Source organism: Saccopteryx bilineata, chromosome 1, assembly GCF_036850765.1.
Source record: "Saccopteryx bilineata isolate mSacBil1 chromosome 1, mSacBil1_pri_phased_curated, whole genome shotgun sequence".
Classification (NCBI taxonomy): Eukaryota; Metazoa; Chordata; class Mammalia; order Chiroptera; family Emballonuridae; genus Saccopteryx; species Saccopteryx bilineata.
This window is the reverse complement of record NC_089490.1, coordinates 362875891-362894250: the sequence shown is the minus strand read 5'-3', so window position 1 is coordinate 362894250 and position 18360 is coordinate 362875891. Positions and strand designations below refer to the sequence as shown.

The following is an 18360-nucleotide window of genomic DNA, read 5'->3' as shown; positions in this document are numbered from 1 at the left end:
AGCAAAGCATAGTTAGCAGAAAGGAAGCTGCATTCGCTGCTAACTGGATGGAGAACTGAGGAGCCGTGCCGGGCAGGGGAAGTACAAAAAGAGACGCCTTCTAGGAGAAGGAAAGAGCTCATTCGTTTTAAGGACACTCAAAAAATAACCTCATGGAACTAAAAGTTGGGTCCAGAATCATGTGTTTAAAAGCATAAAGATAATTTGGAATAGTAAGTAGTCAGAATAAAAACAAAATGCAAGAAGTCTGGGGCATGAATCTATATAATACACTGAGTGTCCTGGGAGGAGCATGGGCTTTGGAGTCTGTGAGGTTCAAACACTAACCGTGCCACTTCATTGGGCAATGATGAAACTTCTCTAAGCTTCTGTTTCCCACCTGTGAGATGAAACAAATAATAGTATCGATGTCAGATGAAGGATGAGATGATTCAATGAGGCAATGCTTTTAAAAGTACTTTACAAAGTGCTTACTTAGAATAATATCAATAAAGGTGAATTCCTGTCGTCATTACTATTAAATACAGATTTACTATCATAGTGAAACTATATGTTCACTATGATAATCACTAGATAATCACTGAATTTCTTTCCAATGATGTGGCAGGAACTTTTAGAGGTAAAGAGAGGCTTAAGTCACTCTGTTGTTTGAGGATCCCAATCTATTAACAGGTGAAGACATGCCAATATAGGATTAGCTGATTCACCTGTATTATAAAAGTTTGCATTTTAAAAAATAATGCTTGTAACACCAAAAGTACAACTCGGTGTAATTGATCTATTCATATGCTAATTAGAGGATTTATGAAAAATACCAATTTATAGTGTAGTTTGGGAAGTGTAGTCATATGAACAAAATTTTTTTTTTTGTATTTTTCCGAAGTTAGAAGTGGGGAGGCAGTCAGACAGACTCCCACATGCACCCAACCAGGATCCACCCGGCATGCCCACCAGGGGGCGATGCTCTGCCCATCTGAGGCGTTGCTCTGTTGTAGCCAGAGCCATTCTAGCGCCTGAGGCGGAGGCCATGGAGCTGTCCTCAGAGTCTGGGCCAACTTTGATCCAGTGTAGCCTTGACTGCAGGAGGGGAAGAGAGAGACAGAGAGGAAGGAGAGGGGGAAGGGTGGAGAAGCAGATGGGCACTTCTCCTCTGTGTCCTGACCGGGAATCGAACCCAGGACTTCCACACACCAGGCCGATGCACTACCACTGAGCCAACCGGCCAGGACCACAAAATGCAAATTTAAGACTGCGTGGTCCATGCCTTCTTTTGCTCCCATCAGTGTATCTCTCAGACTATATATAATCTCTTTTGAACAGAGAATCAAAAGTTTAAATTTGAGAACCTTTGTGATTCCCACCCTCCTCTCAACCATGTGCCCTGTGTATCTAGTGATACATACTGGGTCTCTTTCACCATCGTCTGCGAGCCTATCAAAGGTACTGTTTTAGTTTTAGTTTCCTGGTACTTACTTACTTGAAAATCGGAGATGCAATAATTCTACTTAATTTAGTTCCCTGTACCAAAGGGCACATTGAAACAACTCTGGATCAAAATACCTCAACACATAACAATTGCTTGTAAAAAAACAAACAAACAAACAAACAAAAAAACTAAAACAACTCAGTAGCCTGTATATTTTATGGGCGTTTTAGATATACAAATCACTTAATCCTCTAAACAGGATAAAGAAGTGGAGGTTTCTAGAGGTCTGATGGCAGCTGAAAGCTGAGAAAGAACAAAGGTTTAAAGCCAGGTCTTTGCCTCCGTTGTGCCAGATGACTGAGGAATTGTTCTGACCACATTGCCTCAAAATAAATCTTGTAGCTCTGTTTTGGCACAGTCATGAGCATGGCTGTGCTATTTGAGGAAGAGCTCCTAGAAGCTAGAGAAGCTAAGATCTTTGGTTGGAGTGCACAGCGGCATAAAAAGAGCTTTGAAATTTAGAGAGTAAGGATCCTGATTTTGGTACTGGGGGAAGTTCATCACAGAAGGATCATTTTAGTCTGGGGAAAAGGGTTATATAGATGTGCAGGCAATGACCAATGGATGTCTTATTCTTTAATCATCAATGCTGAGTATTTTCTTTTGCCCATCTTGGTAATACTTGCTACATAAAGCCAGGTATTATTTCCTCTTAAAGAATTGTATTTTCTTTCAAGTAGTTGTATTTTATGGATTACTAACTCCCTGGGGTTCATCTTTGGAAATTGACCTTCCTTAGATGTGAAGTTGTTACAAGAGGGGAAAAAAAAATTCAAACATTGCTATTGACTTCAGAGTGAATGGGGGATAAGATCAATATTTATAGCTGATTTTGAAGACATGCATAACTTTCAGGCCAATATAATTTTGCTCAACATTGTCATGTATTTTTACTGACAATACGACTAAGAGTTCAGTGAGTTAGATGTTTTTTTCTTAGCTATTATGAAATGAATTTATCAATAATATGAAATGGAGTAAAGTTATCTCTTACCTTGGATTTAACCTCCTTAATTGACAGGTTAATTTTGTACTAATTCCAATAAGAATACTGTTAATATTGAAATGATATTCATTAGGGTATATATTGTTACAAAGTTGTCTTTTTCCAAAGAACTATGGCCAAATACACTTCCATCTATATGAAACTCATGCAATAATTTCCAGTGAACTAATAGAGGATTATGCAGATATTATAAGATATTAAATTTGGAGCTATTTTTTATTAATAATAATGGTAAGTTATTGGCTATGACCGTATGCTACATACAATGCTCAGTGAATTATACAAACTATGGCAAATACAACAGATTTACAAAATCTTCGCAATGGATTGAAAAACACAATGTTCAGAGATGTTAAATAATTTGTCCAAGGCCACACAGCTAGTAAATTGCAGAGTTGAGATTTAAACCAGGCTTATATGAATGTGAAACATATGTCCTTTTCACCATTACACATACCTCTCAATTAGAGCCTACAAATTGTTTAGAGGTTGCATAGTGTAGTGGTTAAGAACATGAGTTCTGGAGCCAGACTATTTCAGCTCAAATACTAGATCTGCTTCTTCCTGGCTCCAGGAACTGATGCATGGTGTTCTTTATACCTGTGAACTCTCCACTTGCCCTTGGGAAACTTACTTAAACTCTCTTGTCTCTCAGTTGCCTCATATATAGAATGAAGATGACAATTTTACCTACAATTTTGGACCCTTCTAAAGACTGTTAACTTAATGTACTTAAAGTGCTTAGAACAGTCTCTGGCAAATAGCAAGCCCCAAATCAGAGTAAACATTATTGTTCTAGAAAAATAATGCTATGTTTGGCACATATATATTTTATGTGGTAAAGAATTATAGTCTACTTCCTTATGCTATAAGTGATTTGAACATTTGCCTTTTGATCTTAATTCTAAAGAAGTCTAATCAACCTGTAAGATACTTATAAATACAGTTGATCAGTGTAGACTAGCCATACTCATTTCCAGTACTGGCCTTCTGTAAAGAGAGCTGGATTAGAATCTCTAATAAGTGAGGTAAAAGGATTGCTCCTATTCCGTGCCTTGCTGCAGTATCAACTGCAGAGATGTGTAACTTATGGGCTTACCTCCTAATGAAGCAGCCTTCATTACCTTCATTTATGGATGCTGTAAAGGTCTGAAGGATCAGCAAACAAGAGAGCTTTGCCAAAATAAATATATAGTTCCTTTGCAATTGGCAAAGCTAGACTATACTCTAGAAATATTATTGTAATTTGGAAACCATGCCACTATGGTGGACTCTAACTGGGTCAACTTGGACTCTACCAGAGTCAGCTTGTACTCTGTACTTAGGCTGGGATGGGAGGGGTTTTAGCCATCTCTGCTCATATAAGCTGCATGTATATACTTTTACAAACATCTGCAACTTGAGTTTTGATGTGCACATTTATTATTTGTAAAGCCTGATGCTTACCAGCTATTCCTGTTTGTGAAATGTGCAGTGTTTGAATTTTGACTCTGCAATTGATCTGTAAAGGAAGGAAAAATGCTTTTTAGGAAAGTAATTTTCAATAGACAAAGCTTAAGCATTCTGGCTGGATTTTCCATTTTGCTAATTGATTAGTCAGTCAATTGGGAAGGGCCTGTTTGAATCCAGCTCTATGCCCAGTGCTGTACTAAATTGATATAGTACATGAGGCATTAATTCTGTACACAGTGAGCTTTTAGAGAATGCTCTAGTCAGAGAGGCCAGACACATACATGAGTAGATTAGAAAATAATAGTTTGTTATACACATACAGAATGCACTGTATGGGCTGTACATTATGTATAATGAAGTACAAATTTGACTTCATAGAAAAAGGAAGTAAAGCTGAGAGAAAGAGAGATTACTACACATTAAGGCCAACCATAGATCACCCTTGAGGAAGGGGACTTGAGGTTTGAGTAGGGTCAGCCTGGTAGAAAGTAAAGATAAAGATTTCTATTTTAGGCCCTGGCCAGTTGGCTCAGTGGTAGAGTGTCGACCTGGTGTGTGAAAGTCCCAGATTCAATTTTTGGTCAGGACACACAGGAGAAGTGACCATTTGCTTCTCCTCCCCTCCCCCTTTCCTTTTCTCTCTCTTTCTCTGTCTCTCATTCTTCTCCTCTTGCAGCCAGGGCTCGATTGATTTGAGCATGTTGGCTCTGGGTGCTGAGGATGGCCCGTGGAGCCTCTGACTCAGGAGTTAAAAATAGCTTGGTTGCGAGCTTGGGCCCCAGATGGGCAGAGCATCATCCCCAGATGGGGGTTTCCAGGTGGATCCCGGTTGGGGAGCATGCAGGAATCTGTCTATCTCCCCTCCTCTCACTTAAATTAAAAAAAAATTTCTATTTTAGTGTGAAGGTGAACATGAACATGTGGGAGGGGGAATGTGGAAATGCTTAATAACAAAGAAGGAAGCTAGGAATTTCTCTGGCAGTAAAGAAAAGTAAGAGAGAAAGGGTGCAGCAATATTTTGGAAACCCTTGAAAGCTAGGCGTCTTCAACTATAATTAGCTACATGTAATTTTTTTAGTCTCTTTTTATGCTGATAATGACCATGGTGACAGTTTATGATTTTATATCATAGAATCAGAATCAATGGCAACTTAAGAAGGGGTCTTAGAAGTCATATGGTTCAATCAGCCCACCAATGTTGGAGTCCTAAGTTGTGTGTTTCAGCTCTTTTGGGCTAGAGAGCTCACCACTTCCCAAGGACGCTAGTTTCTTTGCAGAATATCTCCTAATGCTAGAAAGTTCTTTTTGCTTAACTGAGCCTTAATCTGCCTTTTTCCTACTTTTTAAGTTGGTTCTAATCTTTCTCTTTGGTTTCTTCTAGAATAGATCTCTTCTTTATCTATAAATATAATCATTCAAGCATCTAAAGGTGGTTGTACTCACAACTCTTCTTCACCACCTTCTCTCCCATATATCTAGTCTCATTACGTTTCCTAAAAGAAATTAGCAAGTTCTTCACTTGTTTCCCTTCTCATTCACTAGTTTATTCATTCATTCATTCCAGATATTTAGCAGATTTCTATTGAGCACCTTCTATGTTCTAGGCATTATCTAACCTCTGGGGCTCTATCAGTGAAAAGTCCATCTTCATGAGATTTTCATTCTAGTGGGAGAAGTCAGAAAATCAATCAACAAGTGCATAAATAAATATCAAATAGTAATGAGTACCTTAGAACAAGGTAAAATAGGAGAAGGGTAGGGAGTTTCAGAGGACAGAGTGCACTTTTAGACAGAGAGGCTATGTAAAACCTCACTGAGAAGGTAAAGTGTGGACAACGACCCAAGGAAGTGAGGAAACAAGCTGTGCGCCTGTCTGAGCAAAGAACTGGGCAGAGAGGATGGCAACTGCGAAGGTCTTGAGGAAAGATTGTAATTGGCTTATTCAGGAAATAATGAGGCTAATGTGACAAGGGCAGACTGAGTGGTTGAGAAGAGTAGTAGATGTCAGAGATATAATAGGGAGCCAAGTTGTGAAAGGAGTTTTTAGCTGTTGTGAAGATATTTAATTTGACTCTGAGTGAGATGAAAAGGCATTGAAGGGTTAAAAGCAGAGGAGTACTATGGTCTGACTCAGGTTTGAAAAAATCACTCTATCTACTGTGTTTGGTATTAACTAAAGGAACCATGGCCTGAAATGATTGCAATAAACCAGACTAGAGTTGATGGTGGCTTGGACCAGGTTTGTAGGGGTGGAGGTGGCAAGAAGTAGAGAAATTCTAGACCTATTACTGAGAGTGAGCCAATAGAATTTGCTGATAAGTTGGATATAGGATTTGAGAGAAATATAATTGCCAAGCATTGACCTGAGCAACCGGGAAGCTGAAGTGATTATTAACAAGGGTCAGAAGGGCCATAAGAGGAACAGGTATATGAAGAATAATCAGGAATTCACTTTTGCACCTATAAGGTTGAGATGATCCAAATGAAATGACAAGTTATATATACATATATATATAAGTCTGGAATTTAGGAATGGAATGCTTTCTGTAGATATAAATTTGAGAGTTGTCAGCACACTGATAATACTTAAAGCTACAGAATTGGACAAAGTTACCAAAGAAGTGAATTGAGATGAAGAAGAGAAAACGTTCAAGGCCCAAGACTTTGGGTACTTCAGAGTTTGAAGGAGAGGAGGAGGATGCATCAGACGCCTTAGAAGGAGCAGCTGATGTGGTAGGAAGAAGACTAGGAGAGTGTGGTGTCTTGAAGACAAGTGGATAAAGTATTTCAGCAAGGAGAAAAGTGATCGACTGTATCAAATGCTGCTCATGGTGTGGGTCAAATAAGGTGAGGACCAAGAATGGACTTTTGAATTTAGCAATGTGATCGTTGTTGGTGTGACCTTCTCCAGCTCTGTCTCAGTGCAGTGTTGGGAGAGATTAAACTGGATTTAAGAAAGAATTGAGTAGAAGAAATGGAGAGAGTGAATATATACAGCCTTTCAAAGAGTTTTGCTTTAAAGGAGATTAGAGAAATTGAGTGTGAACTGGAAGGGGATGTGAGTGAAGAGAAAGTGTCTTTTTTTTTTCTTTTAAAGCAGGAGAGATTATGGCATGTTTATGTGCTAATAGGCGTGATCCAGAAAAGAAGGGAAATTGATAATGCAGATGGGAGAGACAGTTGCTGGAAAGAGGTCCTTAGTAAGCAAGAGCACATAGATTGAGTACACAAGCAGAAGGGTCAGTCTTAGGTGAATTGACTCAAAATACAGGAGGGCAGGCAGAGAATGAGGAGCACAGACAGAGGTAGCGACTAAGTGTGATGGTGGGAGCTTGAGAGAAGTCTCTTCTGATTACTTCTAATTTCTCTATGAAATGGAGAGCTAAGTCATCATCAACTGAGGGTGAGGATGAGGGAGGAGAAGTTGAGAAGGTATGAAATAACTATCTGGCAGAGGAGAGGTAGGAGTGGACATGGAAAGAGTGCAATATGATGGCTGAATAGCACCAGAGGTCAGTTTCAAGTTCATGCTCATAAACTGAGAGACTAGTAAGCACTGAAGTGTGCTTTCTCCAGCCAAGTTCCGCTGTGTGGGAGTAGTCTCAGAGTAGGCTGAGAGAGAGAGTGATTAACTACAGAGTTTATACTGGGTAGAGAGGTGAGTGAGGACGCAGGGGAAGGGAGACGGAGGGACAGTGAATGTTGATTAAAGGATGAAGGAATTGTAGATCCTCGTGGGGTGGGAGAATTGTTGAACTGGGGATTAGAGGAAGAACACTAGAAAGATGAGGTGGTCAGAGAGTGGGATGTTTAATATAAAAATTTAGGAGAGGCTTCAGTTGGAAATGACAAGGTCTGCTGTATGTCAAGAGAGTGACCAACTGATGTAGGGAGGGGGCCAGACCATCACAGTGGAGAGAAGGTCAAGAAACTGAGGTAGCAAGGTGTCAGAACGATCATCTATGTGGACAGTGAGTCATCAAGAATTAGGCAGGAGTAATGTTGGAGAGAGAGGAACGGTGAGCCCAGGGCTAACATCTCTAAGAATGAGGGGGAATGGCCAGGCAGGAAGTGATAGGTCAGTGGGTGACATAGTCTGGCGTCATTTAACTACCCAGACTTTTGAATATTATAGGTGTCTCACTCCAGAAAATAAGATGTGCAGGTGTTTTATTTATCCTTTGGTTTGTTTTTAGTGTTCAACTACCTATATAATGTCCAAATTCTGTTAAATATGATATAAAACACCCAGTTTAAAAGAGTTTGATTTTGATCAAACTGCTCAGTGTTCTTCTGGTGGTGTGAGCTTGCTGTCCCTGCCCTACACTTGACGCCCAGGAGCTAATCTGTGGCACAGGAAGCCCTCCACTCCTGGTGGCGGTACGCTGTGGCCTTAGCCACACAACTGAAACTCCTTGAAACTTAACTGGTTGCTTCGTCTGTAAAAGAGGGAAAAGAACATTTATCTCTCACGGTTATTGTGAAGATTAAAGGTGATAATGTAACAGCAACTCAGCATTGTCCTCAGCACGTCATAAGAGTTCAATTCAGATTTTATTTAATGGCACTAACATGTAGATATTTTGGGTTAAAAATACTGCAAAACGACATCTATTCTCTGTGGAGAGAAGCTGTCCTTTGTGAGGATGTCCTGTGGAACTCGGTCGCTCTGCGTGGTGTGTAGGGCTCGTGTGCTCGACCCGCTCGCCGGAGTGGGGAACCTGTGAAGTGGGCGGTGACTGCAGCACAGAGTCTCCGCTACTCTCATGATATGATTAAGGCAAAAATATTTTTATTGCAATTATCCAAGTTCAGTAAAATGTTTAATGAGGCACGCGCTGCCTTGGGCAAGTTAGCATGAAATTTAATTTATGTTCATTTGCCCGAAACTCAGGAAGCAGAAGTATACTTTTTTTTTTTTTTTTTTTTTGCTATTTTTCTGAAGCTGGAAACGGGGAGGCTGTCAGACAGACTCCCGCATGCACCCGACCTGGGTCCACCCGGCACACCCACCAGGGGGCGATGCTCTGCCCCTCCGGCATCGCTCTGTTGAGACCAGAGCCACTCTAGCGCCTGGGGCAGAGACCAAGGAGCCATCCCCAGTGCCCGGGCCATCTTTTGCTCCAATGGAGCCTTGGCTGTGGGAGGGGAAGAGAGAGACAGAGAGGAAGGAGAGGGGGAGGGGTGAAGAAGCAGATGGGCGCCTCTCCTGTGTGCCCTGGCCGGGAATCGAACCCGGGACTTCAGCACGCCAGGCCAACGCTCTACCACTGAGCCAACCGGCCAGGGCCAGAAGTATACTTTTAAAGAATTTTGTTCTGTGAGAGGGAAGCCAGTGTAAGATGTTCCTACATATAGATGTAGATTCTCCTATCATCGTCTCCCTTCAGGTAGTCAAAAAATCGCCAAGAGCATCCCAGAAAATGGATCAATAACAGGTGCTTGGTGTCAATGAGGTTGCAACAGGAGTGGCAGGAATCGGGAATTTTACTCTGAGCTGTAGGAGCCTGGTATATGTGTATATTGAGTATCTACCAAGAAAAGAGTGATGGATTTCAGACCAGGCGACCCAGCTTCACGTTCTGACTGCTGGTCATTGAATACAGGGCCACAAGGCCTTATTTCTTCATCTGAAAAGTGGTCATAATAATACCTCATGGGGTCGCCATGTTAATTGAATGAGGTAATATATATGAAAATATTTTATATCTATGTTAAGTCAAAGGTAAAGGATCTTGATTATGCCTTCTAGAGACTGAAAGAGTTTGTTAAGGAAAACATGATCAGATATCGCAGAGTGATTCCAAGCCATTTCCATCCTTCTCCTCCCACCACAGTGAAGGGCAGGCAAGGCTTTTGGAGAAAATTATGCTCCTTCTGGACATGTTGAAGAATAGCTGGTAACCAAGCGAATTCTTCATCGATTCAGGGTATTTTCCTTTGAGACTGGGGTGGATAGGAAGCTTCATGACGTAGAGGGTCAATAAGGATCACTGAAATGCTGGGCTGACCTAAGGCCGTCAGTATTCGAAGGTGAAGGGACCTTCCTGGACTGCCCCAATCCCATCTTGTGGAAACACATGGACACAGAGGCTCAGAAAGGATGGCTACGATGGCATTTAAAAATAAATTTAAATGATAATTACTGTCTATAAAAAATGAGAAAACTTGGGTGACTCTTGCATCCATGAAAATATTATTTTAGTCTTATCTCTGACCTAGGTAGTAGGTCTTCAATTCTTTCGATCAGTTACAGTGACCAGAGGGAAATTGAGTGAGTGAGAAAGACAGCCATGTCTTCCTGCAGAGGGAGAGACCCGTCTTCATAAAGGGTCTGGCAAGCTTATTTGAACTAGAATAACAGTGTGTTGGAATGGCCGGGAATGACCAGGCCCGGGCACCTGCTAGGGTCTAGGATGAGGCAATCAGCACGTGTCATTCTGTTAAGCTGCAGAGCTCTCACTGTGCTCCCTTCTGACTCCTCCAATGCCAGCTCCAGCCCAGGGCCGCAGGAATGACATCCAAGATGACCCTTCCTTAACTAGAAACATAGAAGCTCCTTGAAGGAGCGTCCCTGCGAGCTCTGCCGCGGAAGTAAACAGACATTTGCACGGACACTAAATGCATGCTCTCTTAACTCTGACTGTTTGGGATCTCATCTTGATCTTCCTTCTGTACAGTTCTCAGACCAAAGTGAAGACACAACCCTGCTTAACAGTGTCATTATAATATGTCTCATGTTACCAGTCTGGTTTTTCTTTTTTTAATGTTCTGCGGGAACCTTAAAAAATGATCTCATGTGTAACTTGATGGAATTAACTACATTTGTTCCCAATGCCAAGTGTTATCCAAGCTTTGCCAAATCTGCAATGTTATAAGAACCCTGGTTTTATGTTGCAAAACCATCAGTAAATTGCTTCATTGTATTGCTTAACCACTGACCATAGCATCAAGGAGATTTGCAGAGGACTCCTCTAGAGAAAAGCTTTGTCACATTTTGTCATTTGCTTAGAATGTCACACAGGACTCCCTTTTGGAATGTGTAGGGTATGAATCTCAATGGCTCATAGAATAGATAGATAGATAGATAGATAGATAGATAGATAGATAGATAGACAGATAGCTATTTCCTCCTGTTTTATTTTATTTTTTGAATCTATACAGGCAACAGCCTCAGATTCCAATCACCACAGGAACAGGTGTTGTGTATCCTGGTGCTATTACTATGGCAACTACCACACCATCACCTCAGATGACATCTGACTGCTCTAGCACCTCCGCCAGCCCAGAGCCCAGCCTGCCGGTCATCCAGAGCACTTATGGAATGAAGACAGATGGCGGAAGCCTAGCTGGAAATGAAATGATTAATGGAGAGGATGAAATGGAAATGTATGACGACTATGAAGATGATCCCAAATCAGACTATAGCAGCGAAAATGAAGCCCCAGAAGCTGTCAGTGCCAACTGAGGAGTGTTTGTTTGCTGAATTAAAATACTCTGACATTTCACCCCTTCCCCAACAAAAAGTTCTTAAAGAGCCCGCATGCATTTGTGGCTCCACAATTACATCAGCAGAATGGTCTTAATTGTTTTGTAAAGTGTGAGACAGATTAAGTTTTCCCTGATTTTTCATGAACTTGAGTTTTTTTTTTTTGTCGTTATTGTTATTGTTGTTGTTGTTTTTTAAATTTAGGTGAAGACATATTAAATATGAGACACCAGGACTTGAAAACTTATCTCAACCCATAGCTGTCTTACAAGTCTTATATTTTTGTCTTACTTTTTTTTTTCTTTTGGATGTTGATAAAGGTTTAAGTTACTGTTTTAGATGGGGTTAAACATTCTCACTCAGGTATGCTGTGCCGGCCTACAGGTTGTGAATGTGTTTTTATTCTGAATTAGTTTAGAAAACAGCTGAGGGTTTCCTGTCGTGAAGCAGAGCAAGTCCACGGCGTGTGCAGCTGCGCGGAGAGCATATTCACGGCCTCGGAACTCCATGTTTCCATGTGTAGAGTTAAACTTTGAATGTGCCAAACTTTTTCATCACTTTTGAATCTTAATATTTTGAAAGTCTTAACGGAGACACTGCAAAGTCTTAGACAATCTTTGGCATCTTAAAATAAAATAGCAAACCATGCATTTTTTTTCCAGAAAATGGTGAAGTACTCAGGAATCTGGAGACCAGATATTGTAAGGAATGAGCAAGGTTGCCACAGTGCATGTACCCAATCGTGTTTGCCTCTTGACGTGCCATCAGGGTGTGACGTTTGCACACCAGAGCGATCAGCACACCAGATACCGACACGGTGGTCTTCTCTGCCTGAGACCACCTCTCACTACATCCATTACCCCTTTGCCTTTAACCCTGACATTCAGTCTTAACACATTTTCTCTTAAATAATTTATTCATTCCAGAATGTCAAGGGTCCACTTACTATTTATTTAAAAACAAATTGTTGGTGGCATTAATTTAATAATTCTTGTTTTTCACCGTCCTTCCCTGAAGAAATTTTCAGCCCTTTCACCTCCTTCTCCTGCTAGATACAAAAGATATGCATAGTGATTTTATGTCCCCAGAGCATCTGGAAGCATTTCCGAAACAAGGTACTATTACATACCTATGTTGTTGTTTTTACCCATGAGTGTGTATCTGGCTGCAGGGCTGTGTATTTGGATACAGGTGCACAGTCTTACACTTTAACAGCTCTGCCCTGGAGGTTTGCTGTGACCACAAACCTTTGGCCAGAATTTCCCCTTAAGTCAGCTCAGCAGCAAGTGGTAGGATCTGCCTCAGTGGCATTGCCCCCCGAATGCCATTCAGCAGCAAGGCTCTACGGCGGGGGGGGGGGGGGACTTCCAGGCAGGAGAGTCTCGCAGCCAAACTAAAGCCCAAGGCTGTGGGCTGCATAGGACGCTCCCCCAACGCTGTCACAGGCTGGCACCTTTACGTTGAGCTGCCTCGTCCCATCTGGCACATCTAGGGGGTTCTTTGCAAAATCCCCAGGATGTAAGAAGCTACATGATGCCTCAAAGAAAAGATAGAGGCAGATAGTCATGATGCATCCAGAGAATGAAAGAGAACCATGGGGAAGGGGAAGGAGGGGAAACACATTCCCTATAGGGGATGTTCCTACTGTTGACTGTGGGGGACCGATTACTGCTGGGGCAGCAGACCAGCTCCTCTGGCTCACGCTCTCCGCCTGTGGCCTCTGGGAGGGCCGGCCTCCGTGTGAACAAGATTAACTGCACTTGTCACACAGGGAATTTCTGGAGACATGCTGATGGGCTGGGAGGCAGTGAGGTTTTATTTTCCATCTCCTCATTACAGGGAGCTCGGCCATGCCATTATGACCTTCCTGACGCTGGGACTGATTGCCTGGGGGGGGGTTCCTCACCCAGAGTGGTTCAGTTGGAGAATGTCTGCGAATGGGACAGTTCACCTCATAGGACAACCCAGAATCTGATCACCAAGACATAGGAACGGCCCCATCAGATTTCTTGAGCCATTTTGTCACTTGGAAGAAAATAGTGTACCTTCATATATTTATTTAAAGAGTGCTCAAGGCCATACCTAATAGCAATAATAGGTCTAGCCAAGATATGACTGGCTGTGTCGTTAGCCGGGAGTGCTCTCTATAAGCTGATTAAGGTACTAATAGGAATGTTTTGTTCTTAATATTGGTTGGGGATTGAAACTTTGTTTTTGTACATTTATTTCAAATGAGGAGGAGGTCATTTTTTTTCTAAAAAAAATGAGTATTTATTATTGTCTTACTGATTTCTTTTGAATATATACCTCTCCTCCTCAGTTCCTCCTCGTGTTTTCTCTCACCCTCTTGGACTTTGGCTTTCGTCCTCTCCCACGCCTTCTCTTGTCTTGTTGCGTAGGTAGAGTGCTGTATGGCTAGCATTGTATTGTATGTAATTAATTTTGCACAAAGGCAAACATTTAGAATAGTAGGTTAATTTTGTTTGTTTTATGACCATGCCAAAATAATATTCTGGGCTGGCGGAGAACAAAGGACTGTTCTTTAGGACTGAAACTTGATTTCGCTTATAGTAGAAACAAAACAAAACAAAAAAAAAACCCAACAAAAAACACACACACTCACAGATGTTGTTTCGTAAGTGTTATAAGCACTGGATATAAATGGTATTTTTTATCACTTCTGACTAATGTGAAACTGTTGTACAAAAACTACATGAACAAAAGTCATCTGTTTCGACTCGTGTGGGCTTGCCTCACAGTTGCCGGATTTGAGTCATTTTTATGTCTTGTTATTTCATTTATTTATGCAAAATACATGTGTGTATGAACACTTTGTTTTAGCTCCAGCTCTGCCTCAGTACTGGGGCTCAGTTACTTCTAGCCATGTTCTCAAAAACGAAAGGCTATTCAGGAATGATCAGATTGTAAACGTCCCTTTCATTGGGTCAAACAGTGATGCTGTATTTGAATCTAAATTCTGCGCAGAAGCAGTTTATTCTATTTATTAGCCAAGTTTGGCTCTAAATAATCTTTGGAAATTAAGAATGACAATCATAGGGATCACTTCATTTTCTTTGCAGTGGGGCTTAAACAAAGTTCTTACGACTTTACCATCTCATTTTAGATTTTTCTAATTGTGTAAATATAACATAGAAATAGAATTTATTTTTGGTTCATGAATACTTAGTGAGATATAAGTTATGTATTTCCTCTTTGTTCTTTATCCATATCTGTTGGTCCAGACTAGAAGTTGACGAGTCACTGTACTGTGTGGGGATAGTGAGTCACCAGCCGCCATGAAACAGCAGTGTTCCGCCGGCGCTGGAGCGGAGGCTCGGGCTCCAGCAGTCAGAACCCACTGTCCATAGACTCTGACTTTGACTTTTCCTTAGAGAAACTTGATGAATTGAACATACCAAATTTCCGGTACAGCTGGGAGAGAGTCAATTTGCTTTGTGAGTCCACATAAATTGTGTAAGGTGTTTCTCTGACCATTTTAATAGCGAGAAGCAGGAATGTTATTATAAAAGCAAATAATTTGCCTCTGATATTGGCCATTAACAAAAAGCCCCACCATGCCAATGAGATAAAAAAATATTAATAAACTTTTTTTTTTCCAGTGCTTTTTGCTCCATAGTATCTTCTAATCAAAGATAAAAATGATCTCCATTTTGGTAAAGAACTTACAGGATCAGGATTTTCCATGTCACTTAGAATAGGGTAGCTGGCAGACAATCCTATCCTAAAAATAGACCATAATGAATAGGAAGGATGGAAAGAAAAGAAAGAAAGAAGGAAAGAAAGAAAGAAAAGAAAGGAAGAGAGGAAGAAAAAGTCACTCTGTGGACAGGAGCAGCGAGGCCGGCCATGTCTCGATTTCACCGGCAGGTGCAATGCAGTATCTTCCCCAGAAGGTACGAGAGCGTTGTTGTTTTCACATGTAACCAGCCCAGTCCTTTAGAAGCACATCAGTTTGCTTCATTTGGTATTTGATACTCCCCAGCCTTGTCCTCAGGCCTGATTTGATTTGCCAGGGTCCTGACACAGACTCCCAGGCCAAGTTCTAAATTCAGGTGTGGGCTCACTGTGCTATTGAGCTTGTCAAATTCTGGCCTCCCCTGAACATTAGCCCCATTGGAGCCTGGGTGTTTGAAAAGGGTGTGATCACTCTGGGGCTGGAATTAAAGGCTTCTTTCTTTTCCTTGCGAAGCCAGGCTGAGTCTTCGGAGCACACCCTCCCCAGCCAGGAGCACAGGCCCTAGCTCAAAGCAGGGATTGTTTCGAGGAAGCCCGTCTACCCTCAGTAGGGAGGCAGCCTGGCCACTCGAACACCACAGTTGAGACCGCTTATCTCAATTTACTAATTTTGCAAAGAGATGACCTCTACCTACTCATTAGGGTAAGGATAAAAGAATCACTTCGAAGTTTTAAATCGTACGAGAAGTCCTGTACAAAGTGCCAACAACTGCAAACAATGCAGCTAGAGGAATGTATTGGAATTATTACTGGGTCTTCCTTTTCAATGAGAAAATGACAAAATGGTTGCTGTAGCCTTGCCGGATTTTGTACATGTTTGTCTAAGGACTGAGTTGGCACTTAAGCTCCCTTCTCAAAGGATAATAATATTGTATGACCTCATTTGTCCTTTTACAAAAGCACTTGCATCGTTTCCTTAAGCCATCTGCCCCCTGACATGTTTTCTTCCTTAATAAACAACTTCTATCTGTTATTCCTGCCGATTATGTTCTGTGTCTGATGCCCTGCACTGTTGAGCGTAACCCTCCGCTGATATCATTGAAAATATTGATATGCAAACACATTTCCTTTTCACCCCCATCTCTTCTCTTCCTTTGGGGACAGATTGCTTTCCCAAAGCTCATGAACAAGTATTTGAAATGCTGGTCCCTCTGGGGCAGGGCTAGAGGTGGGCGGGGAGGGGCAGACAGGTAACAGTGCAGATGGTGTCCCTGGCAATACGAAAGCTTGAAGGCAACTCAGTGACATATCTTGCTCAGTAGTTTCTTATTCCTGAAGAACCGCAAGCATAGAGTGAGGCCTCAGTGCTGGTGCTCTTGGAGTATGGGGAATGTGCAAATATTTAACTGTCTTGTATGCTGCACAGTGCAGCTCTGCTCGTGTGCATTCTCCGTTTGTCTTCCTTTGTCATATGTGTTTTTGCTTTTTTTTTTTTTTGAAAGTGCAGTCTTTATTGTACCCTTCTCCAGCTTGTAGCAGGTTAGAATGCTTAGCATTTATGTTCATGCATCATTGTATTTGCCATGTAAAATTTTTATTACTTTAGACAAGCTTATAAGCTGTTACTACATAACTTATCTTACTGTAACTCTTTTATTTCCCGACATTGTAAGTTGTTTGTGATGTATATTGTGAGATTGTATTCTATGTTAATTTAATCAGCACAATTCACTGACATGCTGGACTGATGCTGGCTGCTGTTTCAAAGTGTAAAGTTTGTGTAGGGCTGTTGGGACAACGGCAACTCTGTTGTCAAGGTGCTGTGCTTTGGTTCCCCTAGCAACACCGTGGGTGTGGCCCTGGCGACGCCAAGGGCATTTAATACACCCCTGAGCAAATCTTAACTGCGGATTTTCTTTGTAGAAATTCTATGTCTAACGCAGGTACCTACTTGGCCCATGGCTGGTAACTATTTGGGCAATTAGAAAAAAACAAAAACCATAAAAACTAGTGTCTATTGCTGCTTTGAATATGTTTGAAAGTCTGAAAATGTAAATAGTTTATCAAAAAAAAAAAATCTTGTACAGTCCAGTGTAAAGTTTTTAAATGACCTTAAGGGTTGCCATCACATCTTTCTCACACTCTCCTCTCGATAATGGGGGGAAAAGTTTGCTAAGGATTAAAGGAACGGGGAAAGAATTTCTTCCGGTTTAAAGGAATGCATCATTGTTCTTAGCTTTGTTGCATACACCAACTTGGATTCTGTTGTGCAGTATTGACGTGAGACAAACTCAATATCGAGTGATCTTTCAGCGGTCCTTTTCAAAGTCTCCCCCGCCCCCTGCCTCATCGTTACGGGAAAAGACGGGATCGAAAGACACACTGTCTCTCTATCCTGGGTTATGTTGGCACCTTAGCTACTTTTTTTTTTTTTCCTTTTTGCACAAGGTGCTTTCCTGATATGTTAAACATGCCATCTTTGGGTGATAATGTCTATGCCATGATGGGGCTGAGGCCCCTCAGGGGAGTGTCTATAAGAACTGCCTATTTATGCTCATTTACCTCAAGACTGTCCTCTCTACCCTTAATCTAGTCGTCATCACTCCATCTTTTGTACTGCTGTTGACACTTACAAATTAAAGATAAATTTTGTTTTATGACCTCTGTGTATGGCCTTGTCTGTGCGCTGCAGACGGTTCCCACCCTGGAGCCTGGTAGCCTTCGGCTTGGCCCCGCTTGCCGCTAGGGCCGGAGCTCTCCTGCTCCCCGCTCGCTGCTGCCTGACTGGGGGGTGGGCCTCGCCCGGGAAGCCTCCAAACCCCTCGGCCTGGAGAGACTCGCCTGCTTTTTTCATTGTGGAGCATACGCTGCTGCAGCAGGAAATGCTTGTGGATTTAGATGGTAGGAACGGGAGCCAAGGTGGATTTTTGTCAAGAGAAGATGAGAAAGAATGTCACTTCCTATTTGCCTGACTTCTTCAGGAGAGCAAAAACAGTTTATCAAAGCCCCGAGCATCCCAGGGTATGAATGAATCTCCAGGGCCAGCCTCTCGTCTGACACCAACATCGACAAGCCTAGCAGCCAAGACGGAAAATGCCACACTTCTGGGAGCTCTGCCTCCGCTGTGGCTGGGAGTGGCAGGCCGATTGCGCAGTTCAGTCTGCCTCAGGGGAGGAGAGCCCCCATCTCATTGTCCAGCCAGGAGTTGGACCAGGAGTGGAATGATATCAG

At 41.9% G+C, this 18360-nt stretch overlaps 1 protein-coding gene across 20 annotated transcripts in view; it reads left to right on the top strand.

Annotated features, from left to right (window-relative positions):
* The window catches only part of SOX6 (SRY-box transcription factor 6), a 650826-nt gene extending 633037 nt beyond the window's left edge, over positions 1–17789 (top strand). For all 20 annotated transcript variants that reach the window (XM_066251030.1, XM_066251027.1, XM_066251026.1 and 17 more), the window contains one exon: positions 11109–17789. In XM_066251030.1, the coding sequence (XP_066107127.1) occupies positions 11109–11412 (304 nt within the window). In that variant the 3' untranslated portion in view covers positions 11413–17789. The remainder of the gene's footprint in view (positions 1–11108) is intronic.
* Positions 17790–18360: the final 571 nt, after the last annotated feature.